The sequence below is a fragment of the Carcharhinus amblyrhynchos genome, chromosome 20 (assembly GCF_965287045.1).
Source record: "Carcharhinus amblyrhynchos chromosome 20, sCarAmb.v2.hapA, whole genome shotgun sequence".
In the NCBI taxonomy this organism is placed as follows: domain Eukaryota; kingdom Metazoa; phylum Chordata; class Chondrichthyes; order Carcharhiniformes; family Carcharhinidae; genus Carcharhinus; species Carcharhinus amblyrhynchos.
The window spans coordinates 45,756,511-45,783,097 of record NC_137343.1 but is presented as its reverse complement, the minus strand read 5'-3'; the positions used below and the strand labels follow the sequence as shown (position 1 = coordinate 45,783,097).

Sequence of the window (26,587 nt, the reverse complement as noted above, 5' to 3'; positions counted from 1 at the left end):
AATATACCGACACTTCCATGTATGCACAAGTAATAGAGCTGTTCCTACACTGCACTGGGCTGGTCAGGAAGAAGGGAACTCACCCACAGTACCGAATAGAGAAGTACTGTCAATCTCAGAGGGATTTAGTTTGCCAAACGTTCCCTCCAATAAACAGCAACGTCCTTTACTTCAATATTTGGTTTCTCTGAGAAACCAACGTGGGTAATTTATTAGCAGCTGATCTAATGTAGGAAACTTGTTGCAAAGTGTTAGCTTGCCAAGAAGTTTTCCTGATAAGTGGAAAATTTCACTTGTTTAGGCTTCTGTTTCTCACAGAAATGAAAAACACATCGATTCAAGAGGGGTCATTGTTTTGCTCAATAAGACAAGACACACTGGTTCACAGAAATGGATGTGGAATGTTGCCTACTGTTTTACTGAATTATTTCAAGGAAAGAGCAGCCCAGTTACTGTACTTATTCCTCCTTTTTAAATGAGCGTCTGATGTCAATAGCTGTGTGGAAAATGTTCTAAAACAACAAATTAAATGATGTCCCGTGGATCAGCTGCATGCTTCTGCCAGCTTTTAGGATTGATGACGATGGACGGCTTCCCTAATGGTGTTTCCGAAGTGCTGGTGGTGCAGCTCTGTTACAGTGGAACAAACTGAGAGCTCCCAGACCCAAACTGTTTTGTTCAGAAGGCTCATTATAGGAATGTGTAGTATCATTGTGGAAAGACACAATGCCTGGTGAGATGCCCGAATGCCAACAACAACATTCAGGAGCAATGAAGATAGCAGCTGTTCCAGGTCAACTGCACGCTGACAAATCCAGACTTTACAGACCAAAAAGCACAGTGAGGTTCATTAAGGAGGGCAAGTTGTCAGAGTACCTTCTGCACAATTCATGAAGACAGGCGCAAGCTGCTCAAGTGAACCTTCAGAAAAGGCTAATTACTAACTAGAAACTGAAGACATGCATACATGCGTATCCCACACCCACCCCACCCTCACCCACAAATTCACAGCACATCCAGACATGGCAGACACTGAGCTGCAACTAGTTATTAAAAATAATTAAGAACAGGGGGTTGCTCTCATCCAATGCTATGTTGAATAAAAACACACTGAAGGAAACATTACATTCACAACCTGATAATCCCATCTACACTATAGAGGATTGATTTACTTGATCACCATAACAGAGTCCCCTATTGAAGGTAATGCAGAAACTATTACCAAAATTTCAAAACGATTAAGTATGGAAAAATCTGATGAAAAACTATTTTTAATGATATTTCCCTGCCCCATCTCTTCGCTCCTGTTAAATGGTGGGACTGTCTGATATGTGAACCTTTGTCAGTGGAAGCAAGGTTGCACCATTATCAGGTTATGGGCATGATAGCTTCTAAGACAGTTTCAATCCCAATGCATATCTGTCTTCTCCCTCCCAGCTCACTTTTCTTCAAATGGAAGTAGTATTGCAACTGCAGCAAGATGATTCCAACTAAATCTTTGGGCTCCAGACGGTCCTGAAATGTTCTGAGATGGACAGGAGATTTTTGGAACAGGGTGGATTTTAATTTTCTTTTGAAGCAGCTTCAGTGTGATACAGTCTCGGTATATACATCAAAAGCTCTGAAATACACTCCTATAAGAGCCAGTAACATGAAACTTACACAGCTTGCACAGGTGTGTGCTGCCGTTTGTGGAAAGCCAGATGGCCGATCCTTTTATTCCTTACATGGTGCACCTCCTAGTGGCTAATAACATGCACAGCTGTTCTAAAGGTACACGGGCTCTTCATACAAAGCAAAAAGTAAATAACACAAATACAAGTACATGCATTTCCTGAGTTTTTTAAATGTGTTGACATGTAAACCTAACTTACAAAAGTTCTGTGAACTGCAGCAGCCTTGTTAGTGCAGCACACGAGTGGTTGTAAGAATCATGATAAATTGGAACTAAGCCAAATACTCCAAGAAAATGACCATCAAATCCTCATACTGAGCAAATCATAGCCTCTCCCCCAGCTGTTCCATGGATATAAATGCATGGTGCGGCACGAAAGGTGTGCTGGTTAGGTGAATTGGCCATGCTAAATTCTCCCTCAGCGCCTGAACAGGCACCGGAGTGTGGCAACTAGTGGAATTTCACAGTAACTTTATTGCAGTGTTAATATAAGCCAACTTGTGATGCTAATTAATAAACCTTAAACTGGTGTGACACTGTTGAAAGAAAAAAAACAAAGTTAAAATCCTGAATTGCTTTCTGTCAGTTAAGTGCGATTGGATCAGAAATCCTGCTCCAAAGACTTAAGCCCAAAATCAGGCTGACTCTTGCCTTTCAGATGAGGCAAGGGTAGCAGACACAGCGGTACACCACCATCTGGAAATTGGGCAATCGGGGATGGATAATAAGATAATAAATACTGATAGAGTCAGTGATTATCGAGCGATTGTCTCTCACCAGGAATGGTGACAGAGAATTTAAGGAAGTGAAGAGTCAGAAAAGGACTATGGGCAAGAGCAAGAGAAGGATGAAAATTGGAAGTAATGTTGATGAAATTTTCCAATTCAGAGTGAAGGCAGAAAATAATGGCTACATAGTCATCAATGTACCAGGAAAAGTAATGAGGAAGGTAGTCAGAATAGGAGCTCCCACAAAAAAGCAGACATAGTTAGGACCCACGTAGGTTCCTATTGTAACTTAGAAATGAGGACACAGAAGTTGAAGAAAGGAAGGGAACAGTCAGAGGTGGATACTAAGAAGATGGGAGGGAAGGCGGACATTGGAAGTGGAGTTAATTATTCTTCTAGTTCAGAGTGAGAATAGGAAATAGTATCAATATAATCGATGGAAAAAGAGACAAGAAAAGGTACCTAAGCAGGACTGAAACAAAATGTTCCACATGTACACTAACAAAACGGCAAGTAAAACTAGGATCTGTATAGTTTCCCAAAGCAACATATTTTCTTTGGAGGAAGTAAGTAGTCAAAGGAGAAGTTGTTCAACGTGAGATAGAGTTCAGCCAGATGGAGGAGGGGGTTAGTGGAGGAAGACTGATAGGGCTCCATTCCAGAAAGATGCAGAGAGGCCTCAGGCTATCGTGGTAGGGGGAGAGATATATAGTGAGATTGGATGATGATAGTGAAAAGAACATGACATGGAGCAGGAATCAGGAGAAAAACTCTCCGCTGTTTGGAGTCATATCTGGCACAAAGGAAGATAGTTGTGGTTACTCTAGGTCAATCATCACAGCTCCAGGACATCACTGCAGGAGTTCCTCAACAGTATCCTGGGCACAACCATCTTCAGCTCCCTCCATCGTAAGGTCAGAAGTGAGGATGTTCGCAAATGATTGCACAATATTCAGCACCATTTGCAACTCCTCAGATACTGAAGCAGATACAGTAAGATAATAGCCAGGCTTTGGCTGACAAGTGGCAAGTAACATTCACGCCACACAAGTGCCAAGCAATGACTATCTCCAACAAGACAGGATTTAACATTGAATGGCATTACCATTGCCAAATCCCCCATTATCGATACACCGGGGATTAACACTGACTAGAAACCAAATGAGACTGGTCATATAAACATTGTGGCTATGAGAGCAGGTCAAAGGCTAGGAATCCATGGTGAGTAACTTGACTCCCCAACGCCTGTCCACCATCTACAAGTCAGGAGTGTAATGGAATACCCTCCACTTGCCTGGATAAGTGCAGCTGTACCAGCACTCCAATGATACCATCAGTACTGATTGGATAGGGAACAGTGGTGCAAAGCAAGTGTATGTCTTCTCAACTACACAGAAGAAGCATTAGAGGAGGCTGGTATGGCTGACTTTGTCAAGGTTTGTGAAGATTGCAATGAATAACTAGTTCATGATGCATGTCAATATTTTAGAGATAGTGTTTAATTTTGGGAAGATTATTGCTGCTTAGGTAAGAGAACTAAAATGCTTGGCTTTAAAGATTGTCAGAACAGTGAAAAGAAAATGGCAGTTCAGAAGGTTAGCCATGTTTCTTTAATAGAGTCAGAATAGAATAGATGGAGCCATAAAACAGCAGGTGGGTTTACTTAACTGCAGGAGTGCTTGCAAATAAGTGCAGAAAAAAAGATGTTTTATTTGGGAGTTGGAACTAAATTAGTTTAAAAATAATCAGTGAACCCTGAAATGTTACATTATGGTGGAGATGGGTAGAACTTACAAAAGTTCTCTGGGAGAGAGGTTAAATACAGTTTGGACCTCATGTGGGTTACAGCTCACAGAGAAACCTTGGGAGGTGTTCAGTGCAGTTAGGGCTCTGGCAAAGTTCTGGGGTACTCTGAAAGTGGTAGAAACTTACTGGTTCTGTGCTTGAGTGTGTTTGGGCTCTGAGATGCCCTGGGAGCCATGCTACTGGGAAGCTGGTATTTGGACAAATCCATGGGCATTGTCAGCGAAATGAAGCCAGGGACCTGCAAAGAGTTGCTAGAAGGCCAGTAATTAGAGGCTCTAGTGCAGCTGTACGAAGCCCATGAAATGCAGTCTCAGGGGAAGAGATTGAACCATCAGGAGATAAACAGTTGTTGAAGCAGTCCAAGTCAGAGTGGTCTTCAAGGGCAATCAAAAGATCTTCAAAAGTGAACAGCTGAAATCCCTTGCGAGGGAGATAGATTTAAGGAGATTTCGTGACCCACATTTGTCACAGTCATCCAATGAGGCCCTGAGAAATTATAGGAATCTGTATTGGTCACAGCTACCATCTAATGAACAGTGTGGTGTGTTCAACCAGTTTCCTTGTTAATTCATATTTATCTTATGCAAATTCTGAATGCTAGAATTTGTAGATTGTTTTACTTTGACCTTGTATATTCAATTATATTTTGTTTCTTTTAAGCTGTGAGATCTAATGGCTGGAATTTTCTGTCCATTACAGGGTGATGGAATCTTCAGGTGCAGCTGATGGTGATCTGGCACCACAGGTTTCCCGGCGGCAAGACGTACAAAGAACAGGAAACCCCGTTGATAGTGGCGGAATCAAAAGATCCCACCACCACAGGCCACCTCCGCAGCCGTGAAATGCGGAGTGAGAAAATCCGCCCCATGGCTTTAATCCCCTGGTGGGTAACTGGGATTTTAAACCTCATCTACTTTAAGCAAAAGGTCCTTAACAAAACTGTAACAATACGTAAAAAAGAATGATGTGGAATAATGCACCACAGTCACGATCAGAGAATGTCATTCACAGTTATGGTTAGAATATTTAAGTTGTGCAGGAAGTCACAACAGTAGGAATGATAAATAACCCGCTGACTCCTTCAGTTATGCTGTGCAATGGAAGGCCGAGATGACCATGTGATGATATAGATTTAAACATTCACATTTATTCACCGGATGTCCTGCCAATCATTAGTATCAATATAGAGAATGAAACATTCATTTAAGAAAGACATAAATCTTTTGTGGCGAGTTGTGATTTTCAGATCATTCATTTTGTGCCCATTTTAAAAGAATGATTATGAAAATCATACATGCACAAACATGGATACAATCGCTGCTTTTTGATTTTTTTATATTTAGAAACAAAAGTAAATAAAATCAGATTTGTAGAACCCACTTGTCCATTGCAGAATTGTCGTCTCTTAAGATATTTGTATGGCGTGCACAAATATTTCAAGGATATATTGTATACATGTTAATCAAACACAAGCTAAAGATGGCCATTGTAACTTTTGCAAATAACAAATAATCAAGTGATGTTTGCATTTGCTCATTTCAATAAACAACACTGAATATTTTTGTAAACAACTTGAAAGAAGTAGGGATGAAATGTCTGTTTGTTAAATAATAATTTACAAATACAGCATACGCAAAATAAATCTCTTGTCTTTTAAGTCTCACTACGTCTCCAGCCAACGCAAGATGGTGTGCAAGATGGCAGCCGGTATATGTCTGCACATGCACATGGTGACAGGCCAAGCAAGAGGCTCCAAAGTGGAGATTGAGAAACTGTGGAAGCTGAAACCTGACAGCTCACCCGCCATGGGGCTCAGAAATCTGCTCATCTGCTTCAGCAGCCGAGTGAAATCCAGCAGGAAGAAGCCCTGGAGCTTCAAAGGCAGGAAACTGGAGGCTGTAATCCGGAATCGCAGCTGTCACCAACTGGATCATTAGCCTCCCCTCCCTCCTTTTACCGATCCGCAGCTCCATTCTTTCCTTTCCCTAACACCAGCTCGGAGACTTAAAAACACTCTTTAATAGGTATCCGATAAGCATCTCTGCTCATAGTGACATCACATAGTAAAACGGTACATCCTTAAAGTCTGAAGACTTACTGAAAATAAATACACACATTGTAAATCTCCACAGTGCAGCAAAGGATTCCAAACTATTACACTGGATGTGAAATTGACCCCAAAACCCCATTAAGTAAACTTGTACAAACCATCTCACAGTGTAGCTCCAGATTTAGATCCCCCTTGTTTGTGTGGAGTCGGACGTATCCCTTCTTTTTGACGTAGCTATAACGAACTTGGTCATCATCAATGGCAGCTGTGAAAGAAAATCACAAGCATAACAGGATCTTCAGAAATGGGTTAGAGAAGTCTCAGTGACAAGCAGTTCAGACTATATCCAACGAATATTAAAATAATGGAATTAGGAGCTAAAACATAAAAGGTCAGAGATTTTACATCCAGCCGAACAAGGTGAGAAAACTAACCAATAGTATCGAAAATATACAAATTGGAAAATCATTTAGTTGTCATTTGGGAATCTCAAAAACATTTTACTACTGTTTATGTAATGTGTTTCCAGTTCTTTCGTGGACATCATTTTTGGATAACTGCATCACAGTTTCACTACTTTTACTAATCACTCTATATCTTTCCCAATTTATGTTATAAAATCAAAAAGTAATATGAATCAAAGGTATCATTCAGTCCACCAAGTCATTTTCAAATAACTCTAGCTCCACTGCTCTTTCCACATAGCACAGCAAATATCCCATTTCTGGCATCTCAGCTCATTGGTCAACTCCCCTCTTTCTGAACAGGATGTCTCCTTGCTGGACAATGGTTGATAAGCTGCTTTCTGGTTTGCTCAACAAGCTGCTATTTATCAATAAACTCCAAAAGGTATTGTTAGCAATCTCTTCAACAATGGAGTGAATCACAGTCATTTTGATTCTCACCTTACCCAGCAGCTATACACTTGGAGTTTGAAGGCGGCATGGGTCAGGGAATAGTGGTCACAGCAGATGATACCCCTAACCAAACACGTGCCAATTATAGTGCTCCTGTGACTGTCTCAATTAACATAAGCTATCCTATCACAATGTGCAATCAAACAGTTGTAGGCTGAACCTACTCACTTAATAGAATCTTTTTTTTTCCCCAATCAAGGCTAAACAGATGCTGTAGCTGTCAGATGCTCTAATATTGGGTGGAATTTCCATTTTATTAAGATTCAAATTTCCAGAATAGAAATCTGTTCTCTTGCCATTCAGGGTGAAATGCTTCAATTACTGCAGCTATCGCAGTCTATTTTAACTGTCGTCAATTCTGGAATGACTTAAGCCTTTGTACTAATTTTGATGGTGACTTGCTTTGTAAAGAGAAATGGAACTTTATCTTGGGTTAAAACAGACTGGTCTGGCAGTTTCCAGATTTTTAGATCATGTGGGACAGTATAATCCAAGCCGAGCTGCAGTGCAATGAGGACATTTTCAAGTATTGCATCTGATTACTTCCAACTCCTTTTCCTCCTACTGAGGGAAGAGAATGCTTAATGAACAAGAATGAAATGATTCATATATCTTGCCCTTTCTGATGTAATGCCTTCAGACTATTATTTATTCATTCAAATGCAAATTTGATTTATATTAGAAAATAACATTTTGGGATACATTGTGTGGGAAGCCAACTGTTTTATTATATTTTTCCTACATAGTTTTTATAACATTTTCTACAATGTATTTGTACTAAAACTTAATCATGAGAAAATTCTGCTGAGTAAAACACGCTGAGGTTTCACTTGTGCTGGAGCATATTACAAGGTTACAACATGCTGAAATGTGTTGCGCACATTCCCAGTTCATGATCAGCTAATCTTGACAGAGACAGATCTCATGAACAAGGCATGATCAGAGGTCAGAATCAATTTGTGTCAGCCACTTCTGCAAATGTGTTTAATTAACTAATAAATGTGAATGGGTGTTCTCTACAATAATGAACAATAATACTTGCAAGAGAGAAAACAATAGAACAGTCTGTGAACATCTTGTGAGAGACAGAGAAGGAAATCCTAATAAACTCGAACAATTTATCAGACCACTAGATGTTGGCGAATTCTTGAACGTAACAATTGTTTGAGACATAATATGTGCCAAGTGTTATATATTTGGGAGGAGAAGACAACTTTGGATCTATGGTTCACAAAGCATTCCATCACTGGAGCTTCCTCGTGTCATACTGGCTCTGTTACAAAGAATACAAATTTGAATTTTGAGGCATTAGGGACCAGGGAAAGAATACAGATTAGCAAGGATGGCTGACAGGGAAATTGCTCTTCATGTGTGATACATTATGGGAGTAGGGTCTTGAATAAGCTAAACTACCAACAGTAGTAAATTCTCACAAACTTCACATTCTTTTGCGAAGAGGGTAAAAGATGGAGAAGGATTGAAACAATGGAAATTATGGAAGGAAAGGGAAGAGAAATCAGAAAAAGGGGACATGAAAGCTACAAAGCAGGAATGTGTGGCATGTAAAAAGGCAGTCACAGGGCCCTACTTTATCACTGCATCGCGCCGGTCTTCAGGCGTGAAAACGTGGTAAAGTCGGGTGTCAGGCCATTAATGCAATCCGCGCCCATGCCCACGCAGATGGCCACTTTACTGAGACCTAGGAATGGCCACGATCCAATTCGCACCTGAAACAGGCGCTACGGCGATTTAAATAAATCTGCATGCATTTAACTTGAATTAAGTTGGATCTCTGGTGGGGGGCCGGGGGGTCCATTGCCACTCTGAGGTCGATTGGTGGGTGGGGGGGCGGGAGAGAGGGGGCAGGGAGTCGTGGTTGGTCTGATAGCAGCGGGGGTGGGGGGGGGGGGTGTGGCAGGGGAATAAGGGGGACAGTGATGTCTGTGGGGGCCATAGCTCCCTCTTCTCGCTCCCAGCCGCTTTGTCCGCTTTCTGCACCCTGGGAACGATCTGACACAGGTTTTTTTTCTAACTGTGCATGCACAGTTCAGAGCTCTGATCATTTTGGGCGCAATAAGCCCCGCCCACAGCACGATTCAGACCTGCGTTTTTTTCAGGTCAAGTGCATATGGGGGCACCTGAAAGCAGATTTCCATGTCGGATCTGAATTGCGCCCAATTAGAACGAAAGTGGTAAAATCAGGCTCAGAGAGTGGCCAGGGAAACAAAATGGGCATAAATGCAAATAGGAGTTCAGAAGTATAGGAGTAAAATCAGATGGCACTTTTTCACTTAAATGGAAATACGAATGTACGAACTAGGAGTAGAAATAGTCCACTTGGCCCCTCAAGCTTGTTCTGCGAAGTCATCTGATTGTGAACTCAACCCCATTCTCCTGCCCATCCCCAACAACCTTGATTAACTAGCAGTTATTATTGATAAGAATTTATCTAGCTCTGCCTATATAAAGTTCAAAAGTTTTGCTTTTGCTGCTTTTTGAGGAAGAGTGTTCCAGAGACTCTCATCCCTTAAGAGAAAGCATTTCTCCTCACCTCTGTCTTAAATGAGCAACACCTTATTTTGAAACAATGACCTCTAGCTTTAGATTCTCTGGCAAGAGCAAACATCAGTTTCACATCCATGTTCCACATTCAGTGCTGTTCCTTCATCAAGTGAGTAACTTATTTGACTTATTTGATGAAGGAGCAGCGCTCCGAAAGCTTGTGATTCCACCTAAAGCTGTTGGGCTTTAACCTGGTGTTGTGAGACTTCTTACTGTGCCCGCCCCAGTCCAACACTGACATCTCCACATCTTTAATAATGGCTTCCAACATTTTCCTTATGACAAACTTAAACTAACTGGTTTGTAATTTTCTGCTTTTTGAATAAAGGAGTTACATTTGATATCTTCCAATCTAACGGAACCTTCCCCGAATCTAAGGAATTTTGGAAAATTAAAGCTAATGCATCAACTGTCTCAATAACCACTCCTGTCAAGACCTTAGGTTGAAGTATATCCAGACCCATTGATCTGTCAGCCTGCAGATTCAATAATTTGCTCAATATCACTTCCCTAGTGATTGTAAGCTTCCTGAGTTCCTCCCTCCCTCCCATTTCCTGATTTACATCTATTTCAGGGTATTACTTTTGTCCTCTAGTGACACCGATGCAAAATACCTGATTAATTCATCTATTGTAGCTATAGAAATTTCTACTATCCATTTTTGTATTCCTAATTAGCTTTCCTTTCCTTATCAATCTTTGTTATTTTTTGATATTCTTTATATTTTTCTGATCTGCCACTCGTCTTTGCACAGATATAAGCTTTATCTTTAACAGTATTTAATTTTTTCAGTTAACCGCAGATGATGGGTTCTTTCATTGGAACGTGTCTATTCTGTTGATCCCGAAATATCCCTCTAAATATTTGCCATTGAACCTCTGTTGATATATCCCTTACGCAGATTTGATAGTTCACTCTAGCTAGCTCAGTTTTCATGTCTTCATAATTGCCCTTAAGTTAAAAATAGTCTTGGATGTGCTCTTTTCTCCCTCAAACTGAATGTAAAATTTATTCATATTATGATCATTGCTACCTAGGGGTGCCTTCACTATGAAATTATCATTTAATCCTAGCATTGCACAATACCATGTCTAGTAAGGCTGCCCTCTCATTGGGTCCACAACATGCTGTTATAAGAAACATTTTATGAATTTCTCATCCATGGTATCTTTGCCCACCTGATTTTGCTAATGGGCAGCATGACAGCACAGTGGTTAGCACTGTTGCCTCACAATCATCCGGCACTTCCCCGGAATCCAGCGACGTCTGGAAAATAACCACCAAGGCATCCACTATCACCTCTGCCGCTTCTTTCAGAACCCTCGGATGCATTCCATCCGGTCCTGGGGACTTGTCCACAATCAGCCCCTCCAGTCTGTCGAGCACCGCCTCTCTAGTAACAGTAATGTCATTAGGACCCTCCAGTCCTACCACCTTTCCATCGCTAACACCCGGCAAATTATTCACGTCCTCCTCCGTGAAGCAACCAGGGGTCGGTGCTGGGGCCTCAGCTTTTTACCATTTATATAGATGATCTGGAGGAGGGAACCGAGTGCAGGGTGTCGAAATTTGCTGATGACACCAAGATTGGGGGAACGGCAAATTGTGCGGAGGGTGTGGAGAGTCTGCAGAAGGATCTAGATAGGCTGGGCGAATGGGCCAGGAAATGGCAAATGGAATTTAATGTTGGCAAGTGTGAGGTGGTCCACTTTGGTAGGAAGAATGGTAGGAAGGACTATTACTTACGGGGCGAAAAACTGCAGCAGGCGACGGTGCAGAGGGACCTCGGGGTCCTTGTGCATGAGTCGCAAAAACCCAGCTTGCAGGTGCAGCAGGTGGTCAGGAAGGCGAATGGGATGCTGGCCTTCATAGCGAGGGGGATTGAATATAAAAGTAGGGAGGTCTTGCTGCGGCTATATAGGGTATTGGTGAGGCCACAGCTGGAGTACTGTGTGCAGTTTTGGGCGCCGCACCTGCGCAAAGATATTTTGGCCTTGGAGGGAGTGCAGAGGAGGTTTACTAGGCTGATACCGGAGTTGAGGGGGTTGAGCTATGAGGAGAGGCTGAATAAACTGGGCTTGTACTCATTAGAGTTTAGAAGAATGAGGGGAGATCTCATTGAGACGTATAAGATGATGAATGGGATGGATAGGATAGAGGTGGAGAGACTCTTCCCGCTCAAAAAAGACAGTAGGACTAGGGGGCACAGCCTCAAGATAAAAGGGGGGCGGTTTAGAACGGAGTTGAGGAGGAACTTCTTCACTCAAAGGGTGGTGAATCTCTGGAATTCTCTGCCCGTTGAAGTGGTGGAGGCTGCCTCGCTAAATATTTTTAAGACGCGGGTTGATGGGTTTTTGATAGGAGAGGGGATTAAGGGTTATGGTGAGAGGGCGGGAAAGTGGAACTGAGCAGCGACAGATCAGCCATGATCTTATTGAATGGCGGGGCAGACTCGAAGGGCTGGATGGCCTACTCCTGCTCCTATTTCTTATGTTCTTACAGTGCCAAGGACCAGATTCAATTCCCAGCCTTGGCTCATCGTCAATGTGGGGCTTGCACATTCTCCACGTGTCAGCGTGGGTTTCCTTTGGGTGCTCTGGTTTCCTCCCACAGTCTGAGAGACGTGATTAGGTGCATTGGCCCAAACAGGTGCCAGAGTGTGGCGATTAGGGGAATTTCACAGTAACTTCAATGCAGTGTTAATGTTACCCTTATTTGTGGCTAATAAATAAACTTTAACATTAACAATCTGTATGAACATTAAAATCTCCCATGATTATCGCTGTACCTTTCTGACAAACACCCAGTAACTCTTCATTTATACTCCATCCTATGTGTAATTATAATTAGGAAACCTGTCCACTACTCTCACAAGTGACTTATTGTTTTTTTCAATTCTCACCTCAACAGAAACTGCTTCTGCATTCTGGTTTCCTGAATTTAGATCACCAGTCTCTAATGAGCTAATACCATTATTAATTAATAGAGCCACATCTCTACATTTTCTTAACTTCCTGTCTTTCCTAATTCAAGTCTCAATCTATGTCATCCTGTAGCCATGTCTCTGTAATGGCTATTAGATTATACTTATTAATTATTATTTACACTATCAGGTCACCTGTTTTGTTTTGAATACTATGTGTGTTTAGATATAGAGCTTTTAGTTTTAGCCTTTTATTATTTTTGTAGCATCTAACTGATTTATTCTTAGGTTTGTACTTTGTCCTTTCCTGCCATGGTCTGTTTAGCACTTCCTTACTTGCCTCCTCGCCACTCTTTGGTATAACACATCTTCCCAAATTTGATCCCTTGCTCCCACTATTCGGTTTAAAATTCTACTTCATTAGTTACATGGCTCGCTGGAAATTCAGCCCCAGCACTGTTCAGGTATAGCCTGTCCTAGTGGTATAGATCCCTCATTCCCCAGTACTGATGCCAGTGCCTCAAGAAACAATTTTTGAACCATCCATTTGTTTCTCTAATCTTATTTGTTCAGTGCCAATTTCCATGGTAGTTATCCAGAAATTGCTAGCTTTGAGGTTCTGCTTCTTTATTTGGTGCCTAGTTCCTCATGCTAACAATGCACAGCCTCTTCCTCATCCTGTCTATGTCACTGGTATATGCATGAATCACAACCATTGGATCCTCCCTTGTTACTGCAAGTCTTTCCTCCAATCTGGAGCAGATGTCCTGACCCATGGCACTGGGAAGACAGCGTCTGGATTCTCACTACATAGAACAGTGCCAAATCCCCTCACATATACTGTACCCTCACATATACTGTCCCCTATTACCACTACATTCTAACATACTCTTCCCCACTTGAATGGCTTCCATGGTGCCGAGGTCAGTCAGCTCATCCACCCCGCAGCTCCCCATTCTCATCCAAACAAGCTGAAAGAACCTCAAACCTGTTGGACAATTGCAGAGAGGGATTCCTGCCCTGGGAGACTTTACCTGCCTCATTTGCAGTCACAGGACATCTCCTGCCCCTGATCACTGACCAAATCGTAAGATCCATCTTAAGGGGTGTGATTTCCTGCTAGTAGAAAACATCCAGGTAATCTTCCTCCTTCCTATTGTGTCGCAGAGTCTGCAGTTCAATGATTCTGAACTGAAGTCCCTCAAACCAGAAACACTTATTACAGACATGTTTGCCTTGGATCATAAAACTACAGCCCTGACACATCATCTGTCCTGCCACCTTTATGTGTTTTAAACAATTACTTAATTTAATTATTTACTTACTTAAGGTGCCTTTTTAAATATTTTATTAACTTCACCACCAAGTTTTAAACCTACAGAAGGGATTCACAATAACAATTCCATGGGAATAAGGACTGTAATTATGAAGATACTTTAGAGAGGTTGAGTCTGTTTCCCTTGGAGAAAATACATTTGAGAGGAGATGTGATACAGCTAATCAGAACCTTGAGGGATACGGACAGGGTAGATACTGAGAAACATTTCCCACTCAAGAACAAATAGGCATAGATTCAAAATAATTGACAAAAGGAATAAAAGTGATACGAGGGTAAATTTTTTCACCCAGAGGGTAGTTGAAGTCTGGAATGAACTTCCTGAAAGGTTAGCGGAGGCAAGTTTGATTGAGGTATTCAAAAGGGAATGGATTGCTATATGAAAAGAAAGAATGTGGAAGGTTACGAGGATACAGTAGGGGAATGGGACTAGATAGGATGCTCTTTCAGAGAGCCAGTGCAGACTCAATGGGCTGAATGGCCTCCTTCCAGAATCAATTATTTGTAACTAAAAACTAAAGTAACTAAAAATGGAAATTTAACTTATCTCAAAAGATTTGAACAAAATTAGAAATTGAGGAGTGTAAAATGGCAAAAAAAGATTTGATGGGGAGATTCAGATAAACTATTTTCTTAAGTGGGAGAAATCATAACAAGTGGGCGTAATCATCGAACGAGAGTCCAGACATATAGGAGTGAAATCAGAAAGCACTCTTCACATAAATGGTTGTGGAAATCTGGAACTGTCTTCCCACAAAAGAATGTTGATGTTGGGTCAATTGATATCTGTCAGGACTGAGATCATATAATTTCAGTTAGAATATCAAGAAATAGAGAGCAAAGATGGTGAGAAGAATTGTGGTACAATGCAGCGATTACCTAATGAAATGGAGTGGTAGGCTTGAGAAGCTGAATGGTCAACTGTTCCAACGTTCTGGAACCTGTCCTCCAAATATAAATCTAAAAGGCGAACCTGCTACTTTCTGCAACACAGATAACTTGTTAAATAATCCAGAGCTACATTTGGATTAGATTTAAATTTTTACTTCTTGACGCTGAAATATGTTCTGCGAAGCACAAGTATATAAATCTAACTGAAGGATCAAAATGGGTCTTTGAAGTAGAGCCTTTAGTGAGCTTCTCATTCATCACAGGCTGCACAAACTGACAGGCTGGGCCCTGTATCAACCAAGGATGCGAGGTTCCACTTCAAACAACATCCTCCTCTTTGATGAATTTGATTGGCAGTGAGTGAGAGAGGATGTGGTGATGCAGCGGGAGAGGATGCGGTGGGATGGAAGGAAAATGGTGGTGGGCGTGGGGAGCGGTTTGTATGGACAGAAAGGAGAACTTTTTTGAGCCTGCTCTACGAAGTTGTTTTACATTAATGATTAATGTCCAAAGGGTAACGATTCCTCACCTTTCAACCCTTAGCCACAGAATGAAGTTTCTTTTTAGAACTAGTAGCACGAAATAATGCCTATCCTGTAGCCTTGCACTACTCAAGGAGAAAGATAATTTTGTTCTGCTTCTGCATCTGATTAGCTCAGCAAAGGAGAGAGCACAGCAGCAACATGCGGGGACTTGCTTAACTGCTCAATGTGGAGTTTTACTTAATGCATGGATGGAAATCAAACAGTTATAATTCTTTACGATCTCTGCAGTCTGTTAAAGTTTCAAAGGAACAAAGGTTCCAAGTCATCAAAAATTATATATATTGCCAGTTATCTTTAAACTTTCAGGCCTACAGGATCAGTACATAAAATCAGAACACCCTAACCCACCGGAACATATCATAAATCAAAACATTTCTTCAAACCCACCAGACCATGTGGTACATTGGAATTGTCCTTCAAAATCAATGGAATACACAGAAAATCAAAATATCACTCTTTGCAAAAGGAGGCGAGGATGGCACCCCATGCAGAATTTTACAAAACATACGTGGAGGAGTTGGTTTAATCACAATGACAAATTTCACTAAAATAATTGGATAATAATAAAATAATAGTGCCCATGAAATTTTTGTTTTAGTTCAGGGACCTCCAAGCCCTAACTAATTTTTGTGCTTGACAGTTATATTCTTGGTATTTCCAGTGCCTATGACTAAATACTCAGGAAATAATTTAGACTCTGGTGTTCTAGTGACCTACAATTAAATCATTTCCCCATCTACATAACCAGCAAAATGTATTCTGACTTTTTGCTCCCTTTTAATTTGTTCCGCTTCCATTCTTTAGCACTCCTGTGCCTATCCTACAATCCTTCTCATCATTCTTGAGTCAAAAGGTTTCCACAGAACATCTGCCGAGGATTCCGGAGACAGCTGTAAACTATACGGACAAGGTTAGGGTGACCTGCTTAAGAACTATGTCTGAGAAGCAATCAACCGTGACCTTTTAATGGAAAGCACAGGAACCTGTCATGAGTTATTAGATGCAAGCACCCATGCCCTACTCCTTAGTGACACAGTCATTAATACATATATTGAGTGATTTTCACAAAAATAATTATATTCAGGTAGAGTAAATAGGTAAGGAAAATTTTCTGGACAGCTAGCATTTATGTCCCTCAAAAAACATGTCTGGAACACTGTTTAAAAGCTGGTTTTAAAGCCTTTGCTTTTCGAAGAATCAGCTGTTTGTGAAAAAGAAGAGAGCAGCCTCTTTGCAGTCCAGAGTTTGTCCACAGATGCAAATGAATATCAGCTGCTCCCAAGTTGTTCTATGTGCTGGAACTGAACACTGCAAGTGTTCCTCAAGTCTACCTGAAATACAGTGCAAAGTCATTGATTGTTTCACAGACTAGTGCTGAGAGACCAGCCCTGTAACTTGGACAGCATTACAGGGACTGCGTCAGTTTTATTTTTCCCTCAAACTCCTGCATCCTAAATGTTAGAATCTGTCATTAAGGAGGAAATTGCGAGGCATCTTGAAGGGAATTGCTTGATAGAGCAGACGCAGCATGGTTTCATTAAAGGGAAGTCGTGTCTGACAAATTTACTGGAGTTCTATGAGGATGTGTCTAGGGCGGTGGATAGAGGAGAGCCAGTGGATGTGGTCTTTCTAGATTTTCAGAAGGCGTTTGACAAAGTGCCTCACAAGAGGTTATTGCAGAAGGTCGAGGGACATGGAGTTGGGGGTAGGGTGTTAGCGTGGATAGAGGATTGGTTGTCAAATAGGAGGCAGAGAGTGGGGGTCAACGGGTGCTATTCGGATTGGCGGATGGTGACTAGTGGAGTGCCCCAAGGGTCGGTGCTGGGGCCTCAGCTTTTTACCATTTATATAGATGATCTGGAGGAGGGAACCGAGTGTAGGGTGTCGAAATTTGCTGATGACACCAAGATTGGGGGAACGGCAAATTGTGCAGAGGGTGTGGAGAGTCTACAGAAGGATCTAGATAGGCTGGGCGAATGGGCCAGGAAATGGCAAATGGAATTTAATGTTGGCAAGTGTGAGGTGGTCCATTTTGGTAGGAAGAATGGTAGGAAGGACTATTACTTACGGGGTGAAAAACTGCAGCAGGCGACGGTGCAGAGGGACCTCGGGGTCCTTGTGCATGAGTCGCAAAAACCCAGCTTGCAGGTGCAGCAGGTGGTCAGGAAGGCAAATGGGATGCTGGCCTTCATAGCGAGGGGGATTGAATATAAAAGTAGGGAGGTCTTGCTGCAGCTGTATAGGGCATTGGTGAGGCCGCAGCTGGAGTACTGTGTGCAGTTTTGGGCGCCGCACCTGCGCAAAGATATTTTGGCCTTGGAGGGAGTGCAGAGGAGGTTTACTAGGCTGATACCGGAGTTGAGGGGGTTGAGCTATGAGGAGAGGCTGAATAAACTGGGCTTGTACTCGTTAGAGTTTAGAAGAATGAGGGGAGATCTCATTGAGACGTATAAGATGATGAATGGGATGGATAGGATAGAGGTGGAAAGACTCTTCCCGCTCAAAAAAGACAGTAGGACTAGGGGGCACAGCCTCAAGATAAAAGGGGGGCGGTTTAGAACGGAGTTGAGGAGGAACTTCTTCACTCAAAGGATGGTGAATCTCTGGAATTATCTGCCCGTTGAAGTGGTGGAGGCTGCCTCGCTAAATATTTTTAAGACGCGGGTTGATGGGTTTTTGATAAGAGAGGGGATTAAGGGTTATGGGGAGAGGGCGGGAAAGTGGAACTGAGCAGCGACAGATCAGCCATGATCTTATTGAATGGCGGGGCAGGCTCGAAGGGCTGGATGGCCTACTCCTGCTCCTATTTCTTATGTTCTTATAATAAGCGAATAAGTTTGTTGCTTGTTGGAAGAAAGCAGTTTAAAGTCTCTTTTATTGTAGGTAACAATAGTGAAAGTAAATCATTGGTCATTTTGGAGCCAAAATCAAACTTTCAAATTAAAGGTGTGACCTGTAGAGTAATGCAGCCAATCAAGCTGAACACTCCTCCCTTCCAAGTCATAACGCCATAGTTAATATGCTTGTGTCTGCTTCTATTTTGAATTACAATGTTGGGGGAGGCAGTGGCATAGTGGTATTGTCACTAGGTGAGTAATCCAGAGATCCAGGGCAAGATCTGGGGACCCAGGTTCAAATCCCACCATGGCAGATGGTGAAACTTGAATTCAATAAAAATAAATCTGGAATTCAAAGTCCAATGACGACCATGAAACCATTGACAATTGCTGTAAACGCTCATCTGGTTCACTAATGTCTTTTAGGGAAGAAAGTCTGTTATCCTTACCTGGTCTGGCCTACATGTGACCCCAGACCTACAGCATTCCCCTAACTGCCCTCTTAAATGGAGAGCAATTAGGGATGGGCAATAAATTCCAGCCCAGCCAGCAACATTCCTGCAAAAAGGCCGCTGTCCTCTTTTTCACAAACAGTTGGTCCTGCTCAAAGCAAAAGCTTTAAAACTAACTTCTATGTTCACATCCCGTAAAATGAATTTTAAAAAACTGTCGACCGTGTTCTTTATTATTTCTTTCAGATTAATAGAATCATAGAAATTTACAGCACAAAGGAAGATCATTTGGACCATGCGATTTTGCTCATTAAAAGATATTTAGCTTTAAGTTTATTTATTTGTGTCACAAGTAGGCTTACGTTAACACCGCAATGGAGTTACTGTGAAAATCCCCAAGTCGCCACACTCCGGCACCTGTTTGGGTACACTGAGGGAGAATTTAGCGTGGCCAATGCGCCTAACCAGCACGTCTTTCAGACTGTGGGAGGAAATCAGAGCATCCGGAGGAAACCCACGCAGACGCAGGGAGAATGTGCAGACTCTGCACAGACAGTGACCCAAGCCAGGAATCAAACTCAGATCTGTGGCACTGTGAGGCAGCAGCGCTAACCACTGTGCCACCTTGCCAACATTTATCCAGCCTAATCCCACTTTCCAGCTCTTGGCCCCTTGTAGGTTACAGTACTTTGGGTGAAAATGCTTTTTAACTGTGCTTAAGCAAGTGCTTTTTAACTGTGGTGAGATTTTCTTCCTCTACCACTCGTTCAGCCAGTGAATTCCAGACCCCTATCACCCATTGGATGAAAAATATTCTGAACTCTCCTCTAAACGTTCCACATTTTTTTTCAAATATATGAACCCCTATTAGTGATTTCTCTAAGTGAAATAGGTCCCTCCTATATGGACCTCTAATAATTCTTATACACCTCAGTTAAATCTCATCAGCCTTCTCTGCCCTAGAGAAACATAAGAACATAAGAAATAGGAGCAGGAGTAGGCCATCTAGTCCTTCGAGCCTGCCCCACCATTCAATAAGATCATGGCTGATCTGAAGTGGATCAGTTCCACTTTCCCGCTTCCTCCCCGTAACCCTTAATTCCCTTGTCTATCAGAAACCTATCTACCTGTGACTTAAATATATTTAGCGAGATAGCCTCCATCATTTCAACGGGCAGAGAATTCCAGAGATTCACCACCCTTTGAGTGAAGAAGTTCCTCCTCAACTCTGGTATAAACTGCAACCCCCCCCCCCCCACTTATCTTGAGGCTGTGTCCTCTAGTCCTGCTATCCTTTCTAAGCGGGAAGAATCTCTCTACCTCTACCCTATCCATCCCCTTCATTATCTTATACGTCTCTATAAGATCCCCCCTCGGCCTTCTAAACTCCAGTGAGTACAGACCCAGTCTATTTAGTCTCTCTTCATAGTCCAACCCCCTCATCGCCGGTATCAACCTAGTGAACCTCCTCTGCACTCCCTCCAAGGCCAAAATATCCTTGCGCAAGTGCAGCGACCAAAACTGCACACAGTACTCCAGCTCTGGGCTCACCAGCACCCTGTGCAGTTGCAGCAAGACCTCCCTACTTTTATATTCAATCCCCCTCGCTATAAAGGCCAACATTCCATTCGCCTTCTTGATCACCTGCTGCACCTGCAGACTGAGTTTTCGCAACTCATGCGACCCCCAGGTCCCTCTGCACCATAGCACGCTGCAGCTTTTCGCCCTTTAAATAGTAATCCCTCCTACTATTATTTCTGCCAAAGTGGATAACCTCACACTTGCTAACATTATACTCCATCTGCCAGGTCCTCGCCCACTTGCTCAGCCTATCCAGATCCCTCTGCAGACTTTCCACACCCTCCACACAATTTGCTTTTCCACTCATCTTCGTGTCATCAGCAAATTTCGTCCCCCTACACTCAGCCCCCTCCTCCTGATCATCTATATAAATGGTAAATAGCTGAGGCCCCAGCACAAATCTCTGCGGCACTCCACTAGTCACCAACCGCCAATCAGAATAGCACCCATTGATACCAACTCCCTGCCTCCTATTAGACAACCAATCCTCTATCCACGCTGACACCTTACCCCCAACTCCGTGCACCCTAACCTTCCGTAGCAACCTTTTATGAGGCACCTTATCAAACGCCTTTTGAAAATCTAGAAACACCACATCCACTCGTTCCCCTCTGTCTACCACACTAGTCACATCCTCATCGAAATCCAATAAATTTGTCAAACACGACTTCCCCTTAACAAATTCGTGCTGCGTCTACTCTATCAGACCATTCCTTTCTAGGTGCCTCGCTATTTCTTCTTTGATGACGGATTCAAGCATTTTTCCAACTACAGACGTTAAACTAACCGGCCTATAATTCCCTGCCTTTTGTCAGCTACCTTCAGCGTAACATTAACCGTTTTCCAATCTTCCGGCACTTCCCCGGAATCCACTGAATTTTGGTAAATAATCACTAAGGCATCCACTATCACCTCTGCCATTTCCTTCAGAACCCTGGTTTGCATTCCATCTGGTCCTGGGGACTTGTCCACCTTCAGTCCCATTAGTCTATCAAGCACTACCTCTCTAGTAATCTACAGTAATCGCATTCAGGCACTCAACTCCTACCATCTTTCTATCTTTAATATCTGGCAAACTATTTGCGTCCTCCTCCGTGAAGACCGAGGCAAAAATCTTACTTAAGGCCTCAGCCACTTCCTCATCTCCGACCACTAAATTCCCCCCTCTCATCCTCTAAGGGTCCAACGTTCACTCTAGCCAGCCTCCTCTTCTTTACATATTTGTAAAAACTCTTACTGTCCTTTTTTATATTTAGTGCTAGTTTAGCTTCATAGTCTATCCTTCCTTACTTTATCAACTTCTTAGTCATTCTTTGTTGATTTTTAAACCTCTTCCAATCTTCTAATCGCCCACTACTTTTAGCCACTCTGAACGCATCAACTTTTAATTTAATACTCTCCTTTATTTCCTTCGATAACCACGGCCGGTTATCCCTTATCCTACATTCCTTCTTTACCATCGGAATATATTTCTGCTGAGTACCGAAAAAGATCTCCTTAACAATCCTCCACTGTTCCTCAGCCGTCCTACCAACCAATCTGCGCCCCCAATCTACATCTGCCAATTCCTCTCTCATCCTATCGTACTCCCCTCTGTTCAGCCAGAGGACACAGGTTCGGGATCCTATTTTCTCATCCTCCATCTGCATCAAAAACTCAACCATACGATGATTGCTTGTCCCAAGAGGATCCCTCAAAATAAGATCCCTAATTCTTCCTGCCTCGTTACACAACACCAGATCTAAGATAGCTCACTCCCTCGTAGGTTCCGTCATACACTGTTCAAGGAAACTATCCCGACAGCATTCCAAGATCTCTTCAAGCCCACCACATCCGACTTGGGTCAACCAATCAATATGCAGATTAAAATCCCCCATAATCATCACCGTTCCATTTCTGCGTGCTTCATTTATTTGCTTGTTTATAGTCCGCCCCACCTCTAAGTTATATTTGGGGGCCTATAGACCACACCCACCAGCATCTTCCTCCCCTTACTATTCCTCATCTCCACCCACAATGATTCCACGTTCTGCTCTTTGGAGCCTATATCTTCCCTTACTACCGCCCTGATATTATCCTTAATCAACAGAGCTACCTCACCCCCTTTTTCCTCTGGTCAATCCTTCCTAAACTTGATACCCCTGGTCATTCAGCTCCCAGTCCCTGTCACCCTGTAACCACGTTTCCGTAATGGCCACCAGATCTTATCCATTTGTGCTGATCTGCGCCATCAGCGCATTCACTTTATGAAACCAACTGCAGCCTAATCAATTTTCCTTTTTAGCTAAAATTGTCCAGTCCTAGCAACATTCTCACCCATTTCCTCTATCGCCTCTCTGCTGCAATCATATCCTCCTGTAATGTGATGAACCTTCGACAGTCCTCTAGCTGCGACCTCAATGGCAATCTATACAATTCTAAAATAACTACACTTCTATTCTAATAAAGGAAAGCATCCTGTATCCCTTCTTAATTACCTTATCTACCTGTCTTGCAAACTTCAGGGCCTTTGGACATGCACTTAGTCTCTCTATATACCTACCGTTCATTGCGTATTCTCTTGCTTTGTTGACTCTCCCCAAACGTATAACTTCATGCTTTTGTGAATTAAATCCCATTTGCCACTTTTCCACTCTTCGGACCAGTCCACTGATATCTTCTCACAGTCTACAACTTTCTTTCGATCAACTACATGGCCAAATTCTGTCTGCAAACTTCTAAATCATGCCTGCTCTTTACGTTTGATATATACCATAAATAACAAGCTTTAGCAAGCCACTTACTAATGAGAAGTAAAGATAATTTGAATTATAAAAGCATCATCTCTTGTTCTTGGGACATCCCAAAGTGTGAGTTCAACAAAATAGATTACTTTTAAAATGCAGTCAGTGTTGTAGACAAACAAAATGGTTTGTATATAGTAAGGCTCCACAAGCAGGAAGTAAATGAGTAAATAATTTGGTTTAATGTACTTTGTTGAGGGGATAACAGTAGCTATGACACCATTATTGAACATTGCTCAGTGATTTTTTGTTAAACATTCAGAACAAGCAGATTGATCCTCAGTTAAAGATCTGATACAAAAGATGACGTCTGCAACAAAACTGCATTCCAAATAAAGTTTCTAATGGGTTTGAATACAGAAAGTGAAAAGGTTGCTGTAACTCAATCAATTGAAAATTTCAAAACACAGATTGATAAGATTTTTGTTAAGGGATTTATTAAGGGATATGGAACCAATACAGATAAATGGGAATACGATACAAATTATCCATGATCTAAATGAATGGTGGAACATAGAAATTGGAAGAGATCTTTCAAAAGCTATGTTACTACTGACTGAGTCAACTTTCAAAGGACTATTATAGTAGCAATATCCACACTGTATTGAATTAACTTTGACTTTGAACGGTTTGCTGCAGGCAATTCATGAGATAAAAAAGGCTGGGAGAGAGATTACCTCCTTTCTCTTTTATCTTTGCAAATTGTATGCTAATGTTACAGGTGATGTTAATAAATGTAAAATCATCATGTTTGCAATATTGTTCCAGCTTGTTGCTTATTCTTTTATCCTTTCCCAACATAAATATCAAAACCTAACAGTCATTTACTGAGCCGGAAAGGACGAAGTTTCTTTGTGAATTCTCAATTTAAATCTTCAGGAATGGACAGGGAGAGGTGCACATGAGCACTGAGCTCTGTGCACTAATTAAACAGAAAAATCTGTTTTTAATTAGATAAGCGGAAAGAGAGTGGTAAGTAGCTTCCAACTCTGATACTCATAACTAAAAGAGACTTGAATCCATTATTTAGAGTAACTGGTGTAACTAATCCAATTACCTGATTCATGCGTAGTTTCTGGCATCATTGCCGTAGACGTAAAAGAAGCAGAGACTTTCCCTGTGGAGTAATGTGCCTGTGGGAAGAAGAAACAATGATTCCATTAATTCAATTTATTTTCCCAAATGTGATTCTGGCATATAAGATGGTCCATAAGAGCATGAGTTGAGCCATTCGACCCTGATCATAGTTGATCTTTTATCTTATCCCCAAAACCTCATATCCCTTAATTCTGGTAACACTCAAACATCTACTGACCTCTGTCTTAAATATTTTCAATGACAGAGCTCCATAGTTCTCCAGGTTGGTGAGTCACAAAGATTCACAACATTGTGAGTGAAGAATTTTCTCATCTCAGTCATGAATGGTTGAACCCTTTTTGTCAGACGAGTTCTAGACTCCCAAGCCAGGACAGACATACTCCCAGCATTACCCAGTCAATCCCTTAGAAGAATTTTTTATGTTTCAAAGAAATACAGAATGAATCTATTCAATCTCTCCAAGAGGACAATCCTCTCAACTCAAGAATTAGTCTCATGCTGTGGTATTCATTAGAGAAACAGCAAGTGCCAGTTGGGATCTTGGAACATTTTAAAATCTGTCTGCAAGTAGAATTTTAAAAAATATTTAGAGATTCATTGTGATTGAGTTCTTCAAAAAGCTTTTCTGGTACAAAAGACACAAAACCAATGATAAAAAAATGAACACATTAGTAGTTGTGCACAGTATACCAAGGTCCCACACACATATGGCAAAACTTCACTTTTCCTCATACACTCTTCTGACTGATGTGGTTAATGGCAGTTCATTTAACTTTCACTAAAGATTGACAATTTTTATAATACTGATATTAGCTACTTGTATTTTCTACTTCATTGCTTTTACAGCTATCCCTTGTTTAGCACCCCTGCTTTCTTAAAAAATGGCGTGCTAAGTGAAAATGTACTATATAAAAACCACTTTTCCACAAGAAACCATGTAAAAATGGTGGGTTAAATTTTTGACCTGTAATTTTTAAGATTAAAAAGCTAGTGGCTGCCTTGAAACTAACTGGCCGAAAAATCCTCTTACTAACTCTTTCTACTTGCTTTCTGCTCGCTTTTTCCACTTGCTGCCCCTCTCTTTTGCTGCTTTCCTCCCTGGCCCACCTGCTTGCTGCCTACCCCTTGCTCATAAACCCTTCCTCATACTTGCTGCTTCCTTCTCGTGAACTTCCACTGTGAGCAAGGGTTCAGGAGAGTGGTAGCAAGAGCGTGGGTCAGAGAGGGAAGTGACAAGTGGGAAGGTCGGTGAGCAGGCTGCCCGGGAATATTGCTGAACCTTTGTTAAACATCCGCCTTGGTAAGTACACTCTTCCTTAGATAAGGAGACCAAAAATGTAAATAGTACTTCAGGTGCAATCTCACACAATTTCTAAATAATTGTAGTGAGACTTCATTTCTCTTGTACTCCAATTCCTTTGTAATAAAGGCTATATTGTTGCCTTAATTGCTTCCTGTATATGCAGGTTAGCTCTGTGATTGATGTATAACATCCAAGTCTCTCTGAACATCAACATTTCCACATCTTTTCAATTTAAAAAAGTCAGCTTTTCTCCTTTTCCGAACAAAGTGAAGAACTTCACACTTCTCATTATAGTTCATCTACTATTCTTGATCACTTTTGCATGCTCCTCATAGCTTACTTGCCCACTTAGTTTTGTATCATCAGCAAACTTGGATATATTACACCCTCCCCCTCCTTGAAGTCACTGATACTGATTGAATATCACTGAGGACCTAGCGCTGACCCACGTGATACCCTATGAGTTAGTTACAGCAAGCTCAGTCGACAACTTGTTCATTCCTACTCTTTGTTTTCTATCCATTAACTAAACCTCAAACACAGTATATTATCCCAGTCCCATGAACTCTAATTTTGTGCAATAATCTCCTGTGTGGTACATTGACGAATGGTTTTTGAAAAGCCAATTACTTTGAATATTCTCCCTTGCTGCTTTCTTGGCTTGCTTCCCAGTAACTAAAACAGTCACACAGAATCATGAGCAGCAGGACAAAGCAGTAATTTGGGGCTACCATGCTGATAGATTATGCTGGGATAAACACCTACTACATTGGAACGGATTCAATCATTTTTATACTGCAATAGCAGAGAATAAATTATTTCCTTTGTGCTTCTTCAAAACATAACATCAGTTCAGGATTTGAGGTTGATTTAATTTGCAGGTCATAATACACATATTCACCAACATCCCTGTGGGCAGGGCACTGTCAAATTTCACTCCTTTAATTTGTAGTGGAACCCATGTGACATTAGTGTACCTTTAAGAAGCGTTTCTTTTAAACAATGTTCCCTGCAGTTGTAGGCAGGCCTTTTGGTTTCATTGATGCCGAGTTGGTTAGAAGTCTTTGTATTGCTGCTTCAATGGTTTAAATGGGGTTTTG

General features: G+C 41.7%; 1 protein-coding gene across 1 annotated transcript in view; it reads right to left on the bottom strand.

The window, feature by feature from the left end:
- ppil2 (peptidylprolyl isomerase (cyclophilin)-like 2) overlaps positions 1 to 26,587 on the bottom strand; it is a 324,215-nt gene that overhangs the window by 167,926 nt on the left and 129,702 nt on the right. The window contains exons 11-12 of the mRNA XM_080208513.1: positions 24,144 to 24,219; positions 6,418 to 6,524 (exon numbers count right to left, since the gene is read on the bottom strand). Of these exons, the coding sequence (XP_080064639.1) occupies positions 6,418 to 6,524; positions 24,144 to 24,219 (183 nt within the window). The remainder of the gene's footprint in view (positions 1 to 6,417; positions 6,525 to 24,143; positions 24,220 to 26,587) is intronic.